The sequence below is a fragment of the Phaenicophaeus curvirostris genome, chromosome Z (genome assembly GCF_032191515.1).
Source record: "Phaenicophaeus curvirostris isolate KB17595 chromosome Z, BPBGC_Pcur_1.0, whole genome shotgun sequence".
NCBI classification, from domain to species: Eukaryota; Metazoa; Chordata; class Aves; order Cuculiformes; family Cuculidae; genus Phaenicophaeus; species Phaenicophaeus curvirostris.
In genome coordinates, this window is record NC_091431.1 from 23797264 (window position 1) to 23815430 (window position 18167).

The 18167-nt window shown below is 41.7% G+C and overlaps 1 protein-coding gene across 1 annotated transcript in view; it reads right to left on the reverse strand.

The window, feature by feature from the left end:
- Positions 1-1068: 1068 nt before the first annotated feature.
- The window catches only part of CPLX1 (complexin 1), a 94660-nt gene continuing 77561 nt past the window's right edge, over positions 1069-18167 (reverse strand). The window contains exon 3 of the mRNA XM_069879995.1: positions 1069-1693. Coding sequence (XP_069736096.1) covers positions 1496-1693 — 198 coding nt within the window. The 3' untranslated portion in view covers positions 1069-1495. The remainder of the gene's footprint in view (positions 1694-18167) is intronic.

Here is an 18167-nt window from a genome sequence, read left to right on the forward strand (position 1 = left end):
GCTTAATTTAGGTACATAATGAAGGATCAGCTCTTCAGGTGATAAGCCATATACCTGATCATCAAGTTCTGTGTTCAAAATAAGTCTATGTATGCAAGTCTACTTATGTACCAGCAAGTCAACAGCTCCAGCAGAATTTGGCTTATCTTATGCAGTTAGTCAATAGCTCTGTGCGGTATTGTGAACTATCTGTGTCTGGAAAGGCAACAAAGATAATGCTGAGAGAGATTTCCTCCAACTCTGCCTGCATCAAAGGATGCCACACACTAGTACAACATTAATTACTTCCTGCACAGCACTGGAGCAGCATCCTCACTGTGCCTTTATAGTAGGCAGAGATTCAAACCTACATTTTACAGCTGGAGAAGCTGGGTGGAACAAAAAAACAAGTGACCTCGCAAAGGCAACACAGTAGTTTAGCATGATACATTTCAAGCATACTCAGGATTTCTGGATCTGCAGGGCCATGGCTAACATTCAGGTCACCACACTCCCCAACACACTTCAGGAAAGCACAGGCAGGACACAGTCACAATAACATACTGGAAACTCAATGTCCATCATTCAAGCACTGCTAGGGATGGGACAGTTGAATATGGCACTGGGCAGAAAGAGGAAGCTTAGTTAATCAGACCAGCCTATGAACTTGGTCATTGGCTTCAAAGGGGTTGGGGAGGTCTCTGCCAGAACACCATGCACTCTCACATTGTTTCAGCTCTCTGTACGGCAACTGTCAGACCAAATCTAATCTTTCAAGTTAAGTGTATGGCTAATTCCTAAAGTAACATGACTCTTGCTTAGATTCTGAGCCAATTAACTTCTACAATCATCTGAGGGCAAATGACTCACTTCTTACAGAGTTCTGAGTGATGTCAGATGCGCAAGGCATGCATGATTTGTCTTCCAAATATCTATTGATATCACTGATGAAATGAAAACAGAAGAGCTCTCCTTCCACAGGAGAACTGAGATATCCTTTCCAAAGGCAGATGTGCTCAACAACAAATGGCTAATGTGAGTTAATCAATATTAATATTAATATTAATAATAATGACTAATAATTATTATCAATAATAAAAAGATAATTAAAGAAAATTAAAGAGGCCACTGTTCATACATAGTGAATGCTCCTTCCTTTTTTGGATGGAAATGCATGTGAGGTTGCTCCTTTTCTATGCTTAAGATACAGTTGCATTATTTAACATATACTATGGCTTGTAAGAAAAGTTATGTATTCTGCAGCTTTTTGATCTTTACATCCATTCAGAGGCATCTACTGGGTGTGTCTATGTACAAAAAAAGAATGGATGAGTCTTAGGGTGGAGGGAAGGGAAAGAAGCAGTCAGAGGGAATAGGAAGCTGAGGGACTCCTAGTGAGCAGTAGAAGGCAGGGGTGGGCAGGGCTGTGTGATGGATGGCAAGATTGTAAATCCCCATTGGGCAAAAGAGAAATCCTTTGCTGTAGTGTTTATGCCCTTTTAACAGTCTGCAGCTTTTACTTCTTGAACATGTCCTGCAGGGGTCCTGGTAGGTATTTGATGACTGTGTCTAAAATGCTCTCTTCTTCCTCCTCCTCTTCATCCCCACAGCCAGGAGGGATAGCCTTCTTTGGGCGCGTCAGACTCCCTTCAGCATTAGCTTCCAGCGCGGCCTGGGCCTCTGCTTCCTTTTCTTCCTTCTTCTTTATCCCATACTGCAGGGGAGAGAGAACACATTGTCAGTCACCCACGGAACAGCATGACTGATGAAGCCAGCCATCATACCTCGTGCTTCATATTCTGGAATATGAACAACCTGTTAATGTTCTGCTTTTGCTTTTTTTACAGAGATGCCCAAATTATCAAACCTAATAACTCTACCCTAAATACAGCCCAGTGGATGGTCAGTTCTTACAAGGCAAGATGGTCAGATGCTCAGATAACTCAGAACCAAGAATGACAGAAATTGGGACTATACAGCTGTGGGCCTTGCAAGCTCTGTGTTAATGAAGTTTTGGAGTTGTACTTTGTTGGTGTTGATCTTCCGCTTTTCTGTTTTGAAATTCCATCTGCAGTATTTTATAGTAAAGGTTTATGGATGTGGCAAATCTTCAGGAAAAAAATAATTATCAACAAAAAAATGCAAACAGTACAGGACAGATGGGCAGATTGCAGTGATAATTACATACTTTTAGATAGTCTAATGCAGGAGAGAGCCTACATGACTTCAACCCTGTTCTCTTGGTATAAGTGCAACATAAATACATCCTTGAACTTTGATGAGATACTCTGTATTGGCACATTGAACTCTGCACTTCTGGGGGTAAAACTGACTCACACTGCCTGAAGAGAAACATCCTCCTGCAAATAGAATGGATACCTAAAACTTACAACTCTCATTGAGAATTAAAGGCACACCACTAAGACTATACACAAGTATCAGGAATCTCATTTTATGATTTTGTATTTAAAATACTAGATTTAATAGAGGAGCAAAGATATGCTTGAATGCTAAGGAGAGAAGTGCTGTAGTATTTCAGCTTCCACAGAGACTAGAATTTTCTTTCAACTGCTAGTTTGAAGGTATGTCCAAGGAAACCAACTTTTGCACCGCTAACCCTCATTAATCCTCAGCCTTCATACTCAGCCAGTAACACTCAGGTTTTGCTGCTATTTCCATAAGCACAGAAATTTTGGAGCCTACGTTTATACATGATAAAAAAATCAACTCAAGTGTTACATGCAAATCTACAGCAACAAGGATATCTTCAAGATACCCTCTTTATTACTTGCAATCATTTAATTTCAGCTACATTATAGAAGCACTTGACCTCTTTGAGGAAGAGGAAAGGCATTCAGGTCTGCTGTAGCAGCTATTAGCTTCAAAATAATTGCTCTGTAAAAACTATTCCTTTATTTACACATAAATTTTAATTAAAGTATCAAATTGAATTACAAGTGCTTTCACTACATGAGAACCATAAAGTAAATAACGTAAACCCATGCAATGACCAGCAAAACATTTTGCATGAATAAGCTTGAAAAGGACTTTGAAAGGAAAATTAGATATGACTTCAGAAATGTCAAAGAACTGTCAGTATAAAGTACTCAGTATTTTCTGCTATCAATAGTATGGTACTGCTCAATTAGACATTGGACTAGATAATATTTTTATGATTTTTTGCTTTTCATGTTTTTTATTAAGAACAGACCAAATCGTTTACTAGTAAAGTAAAACATGCCTTGCTGCTGTAACGACTTCTTGATTTCAAAGTGTTTGTGGGCTTGACAAGAAACTCCTAGACATTTCTGAGCAAAGGGAATATTTTTGTTTCCCTTCTCCATCATCATTAACATTTAGGGCGACAGCCTGCAACACTGAAACCAGTAACGTCAAATCCCCCGTAGTACTCTAAATCAGTCATTTCAAGCCAAATTATTCATTAAGGCCACTTGCTTTATGATTTTTATATCCAGTTCATGCCAGCCACACCAGATTTCATGAGACATATGCTCAAAACAAATGATGTCTCCACCCACTTCTGAGGCAAAGGAAGTACTGGATCAACTTGCAGTTACATGGCTGAACACCACAAAGAAGATCCAATACAGGACCAGCAATCACTGCAGGGGGAATGACAGGTGACATCCAACACCAAAAGAAAAAAATAATAGAGACGGTGCCTGTAAGTCTTTATTTAATAAATCAAGAAAATCAACTACAATCACCCTCAAAATACTTCCCTTCTGAGTTGATACAATGCTGTCAGCACTCAAAGCAATTCTGCAGATCATGTTCTGAAAGGCTTTTGAGGATCTCTGTCCTTTTTTTCTCTCACATTTTTAACCAGTAAAGAATGGGTTCCTTTGAGCACCGACTTGACCCCTGGGATCGCTTCACCATTAGCCTCAGTCAATAACTGAAAAGCTTCCATCATGAATTTCTTCAGTTTCACAAGAAACTTTATGTTAACTTGCTGTTCACTCTTGCATATTGACATTTTTCAGCCAAAGGTAAGAAAACATCTACATTTGAAAACGCTTCCACTCATACTGAGCGAAGCAATCAAGTTTAGCCTTGCCTCCTTGTGACAGGTTTGGAGTATGCGCTATAACCATCTCTTTGTCTCTCCTTTCCCATTCTTGGTTCCTGAGCTACAGAGTTAGTCTTGGGATTTTTATGTTGGACCTCATACACTGTTAGGCTGTGAGCAGTCTGTATGTATGGCTGATACCTACTCTCCCTCTTAAGTCACAGGTACATGCCTCTCAGTGATTCCTACTGCACTTTATCTACAGACTTTATCTTCCTTTGCCAGCTAGAAGATAACAGTAGTAGCAGAGACAACACAAATCATAGTAACACACAGGACCCCTATGCTTTCAAATCCATCTCAAAACAGGTATGAGCTCAACCTCTAGCTCATGAATTTGTAGAACAAATAACTAGGCCTGTTAATTTTGTTCACATTTCTATCCAAAACACAATAAAATAGAAAAAAAAAGAAAAAATATCTGTCAGACTTGAAAGCGTATGGTTAGAGCAGACACCGAGAGCGCAATTTGCCCACTCATCTATCTCAAGGGTCAACTTGACCTGAACCAGCCTTTTTATTACAGACCTTAGCTGGTGAAGAACTCTCACCTGCTCTGGAAGTTAACTACCCTTTACATTTAAAATATTCTTCCTCATGTCTAACCTGATTCTTTCTGAAATGCCTTTTTAAAAAAAAAAAGTGGAAAACTGAAAAGACACAGCTACTGCAAAAAGATTTCTCTTTCATCTGTCCTTTTGGGCTTCATTTTGTTACGTCTGTTAATTTTTTTCTCTTCTATTACCAAAGAGAGCACCAGCCCAATTAGTATCTTTCTATCCTTATCTCATAGTACCTTCTGCCAGATCTATATGTAGGACTGACATAAATTGAGAGCAATAGATAGGATTTAGCACTGATCTTTAGCTCCACAACTGTGAGAGTACAGAAAAAGACTTCATGTATATTTTATTTATACAAGCCTGAAGCCTTTCTACATGATTTCTTTCTGTGAGTGAACAGGCTGGTAAGCATATCTTTGGCTTTAAGTTTCAGGTGAAGACAAAGCAGTTTTCCATCAGAAGCTTAGGAAAGTATCTGCCATTGTGATGGACTATGGTCCAGATTTCCCTTTTTACTGATGCTACAGTACTACTTACAGATCTTCCTGTTGTGAGAGTGCTGCTGTGTGTTTCTGTGGCAATGGAAACAGCATATTTTTCTTCCCCTACAGCTATTCCCTCCAATACTCTATGTTGGGGATGTTGCAGAATGAGAGAAGCGGTTTCCTATGAGCATACTGAAACCAAGAGCTCTGAGTACACTGATCTCACCACATAGAGCTTGCTTTGACATGGATCTGTCCCAGCAATGTGCACTGGCTTTTCATCCACTGCAAATTAGGGATCTCGATTTTATTTGCGTGTGAACCTTAGCTCTTGTTTGTTTGTTTCTTTTTGTTGGTCCACTTGACTTTCTGATCTGTTCATTTATCTCTGGCTTTATGTTCAAGGAGTTGCCATGGAGAGAGGGAGAGGATTAGTATCTGGAAAACTTCTAAGGAAGTCTTTTAAACACATTCAAAAGGAGGACTATCTTTGCCCCTCAATTTATCCATGTAAGTCTAAGATCTACCACACGCTGTTAGAATAACCCACATTGCCTCAAGCAGCTCAACCATGCTGACCCTAGATGATCTCTGTACTTTAAGAAGAGTAGTAGAGAACACAGCCTGCCACATGGGAAACCGCACAACTTTCCATCTGCGGTAGAGAATGAATGGTGATTTAGAGTGTTGTGAGTGTCTCAGTCCCTGCCACTCTCTGCAGGGGTGTGTCTCTGTGTATGAGTGTTCTTGTCACCACAGGCTACTGCATAGCTCTGCTGACCAAGACCTTGTGACTGTGTTAGTGGAGGAGGGCTGATTAATAATGGAAATGGCCTTTTTCTGGAAACTGCAGTTCTAAATCACATTGTTCAATTGTGTGTGAGCCAAATAGGAGCACAACTCAGGAGAGAGGTGGCAGACAGAGAGAAATGAGGGCAATAAAACTTCTGGAAGGGGGCACTGGAAGGATGCCAAGGCAGAGCTGTGGATACGTGAGCAGTATGCTTGGTGTTTATATAACTGCAAGTGAAAACCAGAGCTGCACCTGGTTTCTGGTTCTAGAGAACACTATGAATTTGCTGCAAACAAAGATCAAGAGGAATCTTTCCATTTGTCTCCATGGAGGTGATACCTGACAAATACAGTTGAAAGAGAGTGATAAGAAACATGTTTTGGCTTAATCCAGTATAGATGTTGATCCTATGCTGAAGCAAATCGGCCAATCGGCCATTCTTCTCAATGCACAACCGCCTGGAGTATGATAGGTTGTCACAGTCAAAATGCTTCTTTCCATTTCTATATTCAGGTGGTATGAACTAGAATTTGTGAAGTAATTTAGTCCTCACTGGGAATCAAGACTGAGAAAAAGCAGGCGTGGGTATCATATATGATGCTTTTTCAGAATACTTAGCAGAAAGCATGTTTCCCATTTCTCTGTGTTTGCAAATATGTTAACTTCCTTCCTCTTGTATACACAGCATCCTTATTAAAGCAATGTCTTACTGCATAATGGTCAGCGCTGCTGAGAGGGAATGAGGTTTAGAAAGTTTCAGGAGTGAAGGTAATGAAATTATTGCTGAATAGAGAGACTTCCGTGTTGTAATCACAGAAGAAGTCTCCAGAGTAAGTGGAGAATACCTGACTCATGAAAAAGAAGAAAATAAGATCAGAGGCTCCAAAATATTGATTTTTAGGTACCTGGAGGTTGACTGAAATCCCCACAGTGACTCATGACCACAGGGCCCAAGACAAATACTGTACATACTGTACTACTTACATCCTTCGGAAAATGTCTACTACCTCTTACATCCTTCGGAAAATGTCTCCCCCAGAACCCGACTTTCAGTTTCATTTATGAAAACCTGGGTAATTTTCATCCTTATAAGCAGCTGAGACAGAATAAGAAGAAAGAAAATTCACATATTCCGTACTAACAATTACAGTTTAATTGGTTACATGTTACAGTGAAAATTTAGTTTTGCTCCACAATGACCAGGATAAAGTTGAGTTGCAATGAAGTTTCAGAGAATCAGAGAGTCATCAAGGTTGGAAAAGACATCTAAGATCACGAAGTCCAACCTTCAGCCCAACACTACTATGCCTTCTAAACCATGTCCTGAAGTGCCATGTTGACATATTTTTCAAACACCTCCAGGGCTGAGGACTTAATCATTTCCCTGGGCAGCCTGTTCCAATGCCTCACCACTCTTTCAGTAAAGAAATTTTTCCTAATTTCTGATCTAAACCTCCCTGATGTAACTCGAGGCCTCTTTCTCTTGTCCTAAAGCTAGTCACTTGGGAGAAGAGACCAGCACCAACCTCACCACAATCTCTTTTCAGGTAGTTGTAGAGACCAAGAAGGTCTCCCCTCAGCCTCCTTTTCTCCAAGCTAAGCAATCCCACCTTCCTCAGCCACTCCTCGTAAGACTTGTGCTCCAGACCCTCCACCAGTTTTGTTGCCCGCCTCTGGACATGCTCTAGCTTTCTTGTAGTGAGGGGCCCAAAACTGAACACAGTGTCTGAGGTATGGTCTCACCAGCACTGAGTACAGGGCGGGGAGCAATTACTTCCCTACTCCTTCTGGCCACACTGCTTCTGATACAAGCCAGGACACTGCTGGCCATCTTGGCTACCTAGGCACACTGCTAGCTCATATTCAGCCAGATATCAACCAGCAGTCCCAGGTCCTTTTCTGCCACGCAGCTTTCCAACTAATCTGCCCTAAGCATGAGGTTGTTGTGACCAAAGATCAGGAGCTGACACTTGGCTTTGTTAAACCTCATACAATTGTCCTCAGTCCATTGATCCAGATTGTCCATATCTCTCAGCAGAGCCTTCCTACCCTCAAGGAGATCAACACTCCCACCCAAGTTGTTGTCATCTGCAAGCTTACTGAGGGAGCACTCAGTCCCCTCATCCAGATAATTGATAAAGTTATTAGAGACTGGCCCCAACACTGAGCCCTGGGGAATATCTGTGACTGGCTGCCAACTGTATTTAACTATTCACAACAACTCTCTCAGCTCAGCCATCCAGCCAGTTTTTAACGCAGTGAAAAGTACATGACAGTTCTCATGTTTCCATGAGAACAAAGGCATTTTTCAGCAATGCAGAACATGTGTACTCCTAGCCAAAGTGGGATACAATTTCTCGTGTTTCCAATGTCAGCATTTAGGTTTTTTACAAGGAAAACTTCCCAGAAGCCATTGGCAGGCACACTGAAATACAGAAAGGCAGTCAGTTGTATCAGTTTAGTAGAATTTCTCTTATGGCTATGTATCTCACAACATAAATAAATCCACAGGATATATATATCTGTGCTTATGTGGGCACTTTGCAAGATCAGAACATGTAATATAAGCTGCTCCTCCTCATTCCTGCTTCCTTCACATTTTTCATTTCCCAAATGAAAGCCTTGCTTTTAGTACAAGGCTGAGAAAATTAATTTCTACATGTCATTACAGTAATTCAGATTAGATATAGCTATTTTTTTCCACATGTGAAAAGCTCTTTTCTCCTTCTTCTTTTTTCTTTAGTTTTGTTTTACTTTTTGCATTATTTCATCTTATTTCGAAAGCTTTAGTCCACTTAGTGTTGGTCTGGGCTTGTGTTTCTATGAGAATCTAACACAAGTGCTCCAGAGGACTGGTTCACTGCAGGATGAGGAGTCAGCTTTGTCATACAGTGCAAATCATGATGAAGAGGCAGATAACTGCCAAAAGAAATATTGTTTCTCCTCTCCAGGGGAATAGGATTGACTGTGAGACTTGGAAATTACTATCATCCTGCATTGCTAGGTTTGTGCTTGCTAGCGTTCATCATTTAATTCCCTTTATGATAACAAGCACTTTGGCAGACTGGAGGTTTAAGCCAGCTGAAATTCAGAGGCTGAACCTTAAATAGCTAATTCATTTCAAGTTCAGCACTCAGTAGATAAACTATGTGGGCTCTCTGTATCTGATCTCTTTGTAAATCTCTGGGACACCACTAAAAGTAGATTTTTAAAAAAAAAAACAGTTTGAGTGCCAGTTTTGTTTCTAGTATGCGCTTTCATTTCTCTGTGAACATTTCAGCCTTGCTACGATGAACTTTAGGTTGTCCATGGCATTTTGTAGTCCACTAAAAAGTGCTCTTGAATACGTGGGAGTGTGTTACCAGCAAAGAAGAGTGGCAGGTAACAGAGCTCATCACGGGAAATAAGGAAGGAACTTAGAAAGCATTCTGGAAGGGCTCTCATTGTACATGATTGAAAACATGCCCCAGCTGTATTTATGTTCCCTACTGTAGCTCATCACTGTGAGAGACAGTGGAATTAACTGGGTTCTTCTTCTAGTATTGTGGTTTAGTCTTGGCTGGCAAGACAAGGAACCACAACCACATGGAGTTCAGGCGGCAACAAAAAATCTCACAGCTGCTCACCTGCCCCTCCCCCCTGCTGTTTGGAATTCAGAAGATAATCAGAGAGAAAGATAAAACTTGTGGATTGGGATTAAAAAAAACTTTAACAGAGCAGAAAATGAAGAGAGAATACAACAATAATAACAATGAAAGAATATACAAAACAGGTGATAATGCAAAGCGCTCACTGCCTGGGAAGTGACAAGCTTATGAGCCTCCTATCCAGAAAAAACACCCACAGCTCCACAGGTACCTGAAACTGCATCATGGACACCATCCGTGAAAATCGGCCATAATAACCACATTGTGGACCTTGCCAGAGGCACCAGGAACCCTGCTGAGCTACCTGGAGCTGCCAAACTGATCACCCTCCTTTAACCTGAGCATGACCTCATGGTTGGTTTGGGTCAGCTGCCCTGGCTGTGTCCCTTGCTAGCTATCTTGTGAGAATTAACTCCTCCTCTGCCAAAGCCAGGAGATAAACCCTTTCCCAATTGGAACCAGAAATGATCCAGCCCTTATTCATTACCATCAACACGATGCCCAAGTCCTATGTTTTCTGATTGATGACCACCTTTTTTTTCTGCCTTTTGAGCTGTATCACACAGAAATACCACTCCCCTAGTCTATGGGCCACCCCTCCAAAATATCCGTTGAATTCACGTAGTCCATGACATAAGATTCCAGATGGTATTTTGGGGCTAGAGGGGTGGTGCATGGTGTTGGATTGTTGCATGTCGCATTTGGAGCTCACAGTTTGTGCACCTGGAGCTCATAGTTGGTGTATCTGGCCCAGGCCATGTCCATGATCTGCAGGTTGAAGACATCATTCTGGAGGAAGTTCCTGCACACCAGTTGCTGAAGCCAGTTCTGGTTCCATCACTGCTGCCTTTTGCTCAGTTTCATCAAAGTTCATTCTTCAATAGTCTGGGTCATCCGCACTGTAACACCTTTGATATGACACATAGCAATAATAGCAGTGATGATATGTACTATTACACAGCAATTAACTCCATACAGTAAAAATTATTGGCTAGTCTCACCCAAAATCAAATCCCCTTGAGGTACACATCACAATTCCCCACTTTTCTGCATCACCCACCAAGGGCACCCTTGTCCTTGAGCAAAAGCAATTCCACAGCTGGGTTTGCCTTTGCCTGAGACAGGAATGAGCTGAAACAGTATTCTCTAGCATATTTTTTATATGCCTTACAGAGACTTTACCCCGTTCTGCAGTATGTAAAAATTTTGACTGGGCAGGACCAGCTCGTTTGGTGTATGCCTCAGTGCTGACTAACCAGAAAGCTTTTGATAAAGTATATACCAATGTTTGAAGGTCCCACCACCCATTGCTCTCAGGGTATTTTTTAGCAGTCTGTTATATCATTCAGTTTTCCCGGAGGCTGCTGCATGACCGGCAGCGTGATAGACCCAGTCAAGGCCATGCCCTTTGGCCACAGTGTCTGAGGCTGTTTCTGAAATGAGCCCTGTTGCCTGACTCCATTCTTTCTGGGGTGCCACGTCAGCACAAGATTTGCCTTTCAAGGCCCAGGACAGTGTTCCAGGCAGTGGCATGGGGCACAGCATATGTTTCCAGCCATCCAGTGGTTGCTTCCACCTTTGTAAGCAGGTAGTGCTTGCTTTGGCAGGTTTGTGCCAGTGTGATACAATCAGTGTGACGGGTCTCCCCACATTTCTGTTTCAACCATTGTTCCTTATACCACAGAGGTTTAACCTGCTTGGCTTGCTTGATTGCAGTGCACGTTTCACATTCATGGATAACTTGTGCAATAGTGCTCATAGTCAAGTCCACTCCTCAGTCACAAACCATCTACATGTTGTACCTCTTCCCTGATGACTGGAGGCATCATGGGTCTACTAAGCTATAAATAATTCACCCTTATCTTGCAAGTCCAGATCACCTGCTGGTTGTTTTGATATTCTTCAGTGGCCCAAACCTTGGATACACGAGCATCTACTGGACACACTTTTAGAACCAGTTGTATAGAACTGGCATGGCATGGGTTAATGGCTCAAAGCAGGTGATGGTCCTGAGTCCCCAGTGGTGAGACAGGAAATGCTGGAAAGCATTTCTTGATGGTGTTACCTGTCCACCCTACCTGATCTGGTGAGAGGAGGGGACAGAGGGCTTAAAAATCCCCAAGAACGCCTGCAACCTGGTGTTGTCTGGTGTCTTGTGTTTACGTTGGGCTATGTTGAGTGCGGACACCCACCGTCATCTAGACCTGCTGGACAAAGAACCACTTGTTGCTACTCTCAGAATTACTAAAGTGGTGACTATCTCTCATCTTTCCTATTTCTCTTGTAACTATTTATCTCTTTCCTCATTTTCTCTCCTTTGTCCCTTTTCTCTCTTTTTCTCCCTCTTCTCTTTGCAACGTGTGCAGCTGCAGCAGGCTGTAGCTGGCGGATTTGTTTTAATTTTGGGTTTGACTCCAGGCAGCATTAGGGCTCTGTGTGCTATGTTCCACAGTTCAGTTAAGCAGATTATTACAACAAGTGATGGGCTCTTACAGTAACTTACATCACCTGCAGCTTTTCTGTCGGTGCACTGTTGTGTACAGGCTGTTTGGTCGTATGAATTCAGTTGTTTAAGGACATGCACCTTGTTTAGTAAAAAGTATCACTTACACCTCCTCCTGAGTGATTTTGGATTGCTCTGGTGCCATGCCAGGATGAAGAGCTCACCTTTTTAGTTTAAGTGGCCATGACACCAGTTCTCTACCCAGGCAGCAATATCTTGCCACATTGCACCAGCCCAGATGGATTTACCTCTGCGCTGCCAGTTACTCTGCCTCCATTGCTGCAAGCACCTCCACTAGGCACTGGCCACCATCCATGAGTCATCATAAATATGAAGTATTGGCCATTTTTCTCATTTAGCACCATCTAAAGCCAGCTCGATGGTCTTCACCTCTGCAAGCTCGATCCACCTCATCCCACAGCAGATTCTGCAGCTCCTCTCCTAGGACTTCACACAGCAGCTTTCCACCTTCAGTGTGTTCCTACAACACGATAGGACTTGTCAGTGAACAGATAATATTGGTTCTCATTTTCTGATAGTTTGTTATACAGTGGGGCCTTTTCAGCAGGTGTCATCTCCTCTTCTAGCAATATTTGAAATACTTGCCTTCTGGCCAGTTCATGATCACTTCCAAAACTCTTGGGTGACTGGTGTTTCCCATTTGAGTCCCCTGCATCATCAGTGTGATCCACTTAATCCATGTAGTGCTAGTTGCATGATGTCCCTTTTAACATCCAGCCCAGCAGTGGCAGTCAAGGTGCTAAGAGGAGCTGTGCTTCAGGACCAGTCACTTTTGAAGTAGACCAGGCTCCTTCATGTGCTGCCACTTATCTCTTTTTTTCAGTTGGATCATAGTGGGCTTTGGATCCTTTACGTCTCCAAATCCAAAACCCTGGGAGTTGCAAGTCTCCTCTGGTGCTTTCTGCCAGCAGCTCCAGGAGGAGCTGAAGGAACTGGGGCTGTTTATTTTGGAGAAAAGGAGTCTGATAGGAGACCTTATCACTCTTAACAACTACCTGAAAAGACGTTATAGGTAGGCAGATGTTGATCTCTTCTCCCAAGTAATAAGTGACAGGATGAGAGGAGATAGCCTCAACTTGTGCCAGAGGATGCTTAGGACAGATGCTTGGAAATATTTCTTCACTGAAAGGGTTGTCAACCACTGTAACAGGCTGCCCAGGGAAGTGCTTAAGTTGCCACTCCTGGAACTATTTCACTGGTGGACTTAGCAATGTTAAGTTTGTGGTCGGATACAATGATCTTTTCCAATCTAAACGACTCTAGGATTTTGTGATTCTCCCTGGCTGCAGTGTAAAGCACACTCTTCACATATTCTCCTGCCCAGACTGGCCCTAGGGCTACCATATGAAAGATCTCCCATGTAATCATTTCAAAGGACTGTTGTTACTCAGGACCCCATTTCAAATTATTCTTCTTCCAGGTCATATGATAGAAAGGGCTTACGACCAGACTGCAACTGGAATATGCAACCTCCATAAACCCACAATGCCCAAGAAAGCTTAAGTTTCCTTTTGCTCATTGGTGGACACGTAGTTGCTGTATTGTTGATTACATCTATTGAGATTTGACAATGTCTGTGTTGCTACTTTATTACTAAAAACTGCATGTCCTGTGCAGGTCCCCGGACCTTACGGCATAACCAGCTTTCACAAGGATTTGAAATAATTTTCTCCTCTTTCTCAAAAATTTCTGCTTTATTCTCCATACCATGATGTCATCAATGGACTGCAGCTGTTCCAGAGCTTCACACTCTTCCAGTGCAGTCTAGATCAGCCCACAGCAAATGGTAGGGCTGTGTTTCACATACTGGAGCACTTGATTTCAGGTGTACTGGATCTCCCTCCAAGTGAAAGCAAACTGGCCTCCACTCTGCTGCCAAAGGAATAAAGAAAAATGCATTTGTGATCAATTGTGGCATACCACTTGGCTGCTTTTGATTTCACTTCATATTGAAGTTCTAGCATGTCTGGCACAGAAGTACTCAGCAGCGGCATGACTTCATTCAGGCCACAATAATCTGCTGTTAGTCTTCACTCTCCATTAGGTTTCTGCACTGGCCATATGGGACTACTAAAGCATGATTGAGTCTTGCTGATCATTCCTTGGCTCTCCAGTTGATGAATCAGCTTATGAATGGTGGCCAGAGAGTTCCATTTGTTGAAATATTGTTTCTAATGCAACATTGTTGTAATGATAGGCACCTGTTGTTCTTTAACCCTCAGCAACCCCACAATGGAAGTGTCCTCTGAGAGATCAGGCAAGGTAGAGAGCTGTTTCATTTCTTCTTTCTCCGTGGCAGCTGTACCAAAAGCCCACCAATACCTTTGTGCATCCTTGCAATTCTCTTGAGGTAACCTATGCCAAAGATGCACAAAGCCTCTGAGACAATCCCAATGGACTGCATTCCAAGCTAGGCTTACTTCAGCTTCCACTACAGAGAACTGTTGGAATCCTCCTGTCGGTCCAGAAACAGACAGATTGCTTGACCCTAAACAAGATCTGAAACACATTCAGGAGACATAACAATAAGAGCATGCTGGCTTGAACATCCCAAGGATATTCAAAATTCTCTAAAGGATTTGTAACTAACCTGAGGAAGAAAAGGGAGATGAAAGAGTGTGGGAAAAGATTTCCCTCCCCCCGCCGCCATCTTCTGTATAGACTGGGTATGATTACTAACAAATTCCAAGAGATAGTGGCCAAGGTACAGAAGTAACAGCAATGCCACATATAAGTACTACAGTAATCTTACTGCCAGTGATAGTAACATACCATAAGCTAATATTAAACAGTACAGCAAAACGCTGATCCTGATCTTTCTCCCAGAGGTGATAAACAGGACTGCAGGGAATACATACAGCACGTAAGGATTTACATAATGTAACCACACAATCAAATACAACATTGTGACCAGCAACTATTAAACTAATATAACGAATGCACATAGCAAACTTGTTTTAATACACTCTGGTTACTTCCGTTGCTACCTCAACTCTTTGTGCTCCACATTGGGTGCCAAAAAGGACTGTTTTGGTTTAGTTCCAGTCAGCAAAACAAAGAACCACCTGGAGCACAGGTGGTAACAACAAAAAAAATAACCCTCTTGGACAGAGTAGAGAAGAAAATCAGAAAGAAAATGTAAAACTCATGAACTAGGTTTAAAAAAAATAAAGTTTAACAACACAGAAAAGGAAAAGAGGATGCAACAAATAAAAATAAAAGAATACACGAAATGGGTGATACACAATGCAAAACATTCACTGCTTGGGAATCGATGACCATGTGTGATCCAGAACTCAAAAACCTACACCCTGCTCTACAGCTGCAAAACCTGAAATCACACCATGGAAACCAGACCACAACTACCCTATTGACAACCTTAACAACTGTATCACCACCACACACCCAGAACAGTCACTTCATCAATCACCCTCCTTATAAGATGAGCACAATGCATAATATCAAAAATCCCTGTGGTTGGTTGTGGTTTGGGTCAGCTGCCCTGACTGTGTCCTTTCCCAGCTTTCCTGTGAAAATTAACTTTTTCTGCCAAACCCAGGAAATTAACCCTTTCACAACTGCAACCATGACAATTACATAGCAGATTTGAGAGAAATGAAAAAGATAAAACGCTATCTAAACAAAGAGAGTATATCATAAGCATAGCTTACTTGTTACACAAGCAAAAAAAAAAAAAAAATAAAAAACAAAAATCCCCAAAACAAACAAACAAAAAGAAAATGTAATTCTGCAATCAGAAAAGCTCAGGAAAAATTAGTTAGGTGATTACCTTTAGTACTTGCTGTGAGACTATTTAAATTGTCATCAGCTCATCGAGAATTCTTGTGTGCGGAATAAATCCTGCTATAGCCCATTGTGGCTGGGATCTAATTAACAAACCCACCCTGACAGTACATCTGTGGAGAACAAGGCAGTGCCAGAAACTCAGAGCCAACACTCAGTAAAATCAAAGGTAGTTAATCAATTCATTTCAAACCTCTGACATATACTTGCCTCTGAAGTACAAAAAGTACTTCTCAATCCCATTAGCCAGCAACAAAAAGGAGAACTCTGACATCAAAAGCTTTAAAGATGGAAAGAACACTTTCAGCACTCAAAGAGAGTACGTAGGAACATATGAATATTTATTCACATGCTGTAGCCCTTCACAGGAACATGAGAAAAATGAAGGGCAAGCCATTTATCTTTTTCTAACCCTTTTTGATCTGGCATATCAGCCTCTCCCTTTTGTAATTCAAGGTAGTTTTCTTGCTTCCCAAAAGGCTGCAGCAGCCATATTTGTAGTGAATTAAGTTTAGTAAGGGAGAATATCTGGGGCATCTTAACAATCCAACTGAATTGTATTAATGGTGTAACAGTAATTAAGAAACCCACATAGCGCTACAAGGATGGGTTGCTATTACAAATTTGGAAAGCTGCAGTCACCTGTGAACAGCCACTACATAATAAAGCTCCCATCACTGCCACAGCCTGCAACCAGCTTGGACTGACAGCTCAAAACTCACACTAGATATGAGGTACACATTTCACATTTCTTCCAGGTGGAATCAGTTATTGACTGCTTCTCAGCCTTCCTGTTGACTAACAGATGTTTAGCATCATCAGTAATATGGGAGCATGGGCAGATCCTATGAAGCTTACAGCCCACATCAAGCTGAGCTATACAGCTAAAAGGAGAGACAAATCTTCTATGGAAGAGATTGCAGACTCTACTGAACATTTATCATAGGCATGCCTTTGTTTTATGGCAATAAGAGTTTCATCTCAGTCCTACCAGCTTCTAGTTCCTAAAGTAAGAACCGTTTTAAGTAAGAGCCTTTTCAAGGAAACACAATTACTATAATAATTTTCATAGGTTCTTGAGCTCTCGGTTGTGACTTGCAGTTTTTCTTGCCCTCTCCATATGTTTCTAGGAACTTATTGCAATTTAGACAGGAGGGAACAGCTGAAATGTTAGCCTTTTGCCAGGTGGAGGCATTCATCCTCCAGACAGTGAGTCAGGACACAAGTTACAAGCCCATTTTCTTTCACTCTCTCAATCTGACTGAGTGTTCTTTTTCTGACATAGCAATGATTGGGACCTTTTGCAGCAGCACATTTTGATTTTGTTGTCTCTGTTTCAAAAAGCAGCAACTCTAAGTCTAACTTATGGGAAAAGTGATACGTAACTGTGCCCAAGTCATCCTCCTCAAGCCAGGCAAATGAAGGCAGGGTCTCTTTTTTTTTTATGTCATCTGACCAATTTGGCATCATTAATGAGGCTTCCAGAATTCTTGGCTGGATTGAGAGAAGGATTGAGAGACCTTACAATCACACTGAAATTGAGCCTTGGATGATGTGAAGTGGTGGGAAGCTTTAGAAGGAAACATATCAGTAACTGAGCCTGCACATGCACAAGACCATGCACCTCAATAGCATGCTCAGCTGATCCATTGGGTTCTGTGCTACCAACCACTATTTTGTACCCTCCTATAATTTTACCTTCATAAAATATCTGTGCCTGCCTAACAGAGCTGTGAACCAATGGGAATGCTATCTCTTCAGAAAATTTAATCTCTTCAGGCTATTAATGAACAGTTATTCTTAAAATGTAGAAATATTAATTAAAAAGAACAACTAACAATACACTTCACTGAAACACACAGGACCTTTTTTGGATAAGCTGAGATTTTGTTTGTGGCCAAAGCCTCAGCGCTTTTATGTAAAGGCCCTCATTATCCAAATTACTGTTAAAACCTGGAATCTTTTAATGCAATAGCTTTTGCTGAGAAGGAGGGAGAAAACCCCTTTCAAAACTCAGTGTTTACTGCCAGAAAAGAAATCCTGTGTAAGTGGAACTGTCTGTTTTACTATTAGTAGAGAATCTACTACTATGCAAGTACACACAGAATAAGCTAGCAGAAATGCAGTGAAGAAAACATAAACTCTTAATATAGGTGGAAGAAATACTGTTGCTTCTGAGAAGCACTAGAAAGAAGGGGCAGTCTGTGAGCAAAGCAGAGAACCCAACAACCAACCCAGATCAACCTACAGCCAGGGCAGGACCAGCAAAGGGGACAAGC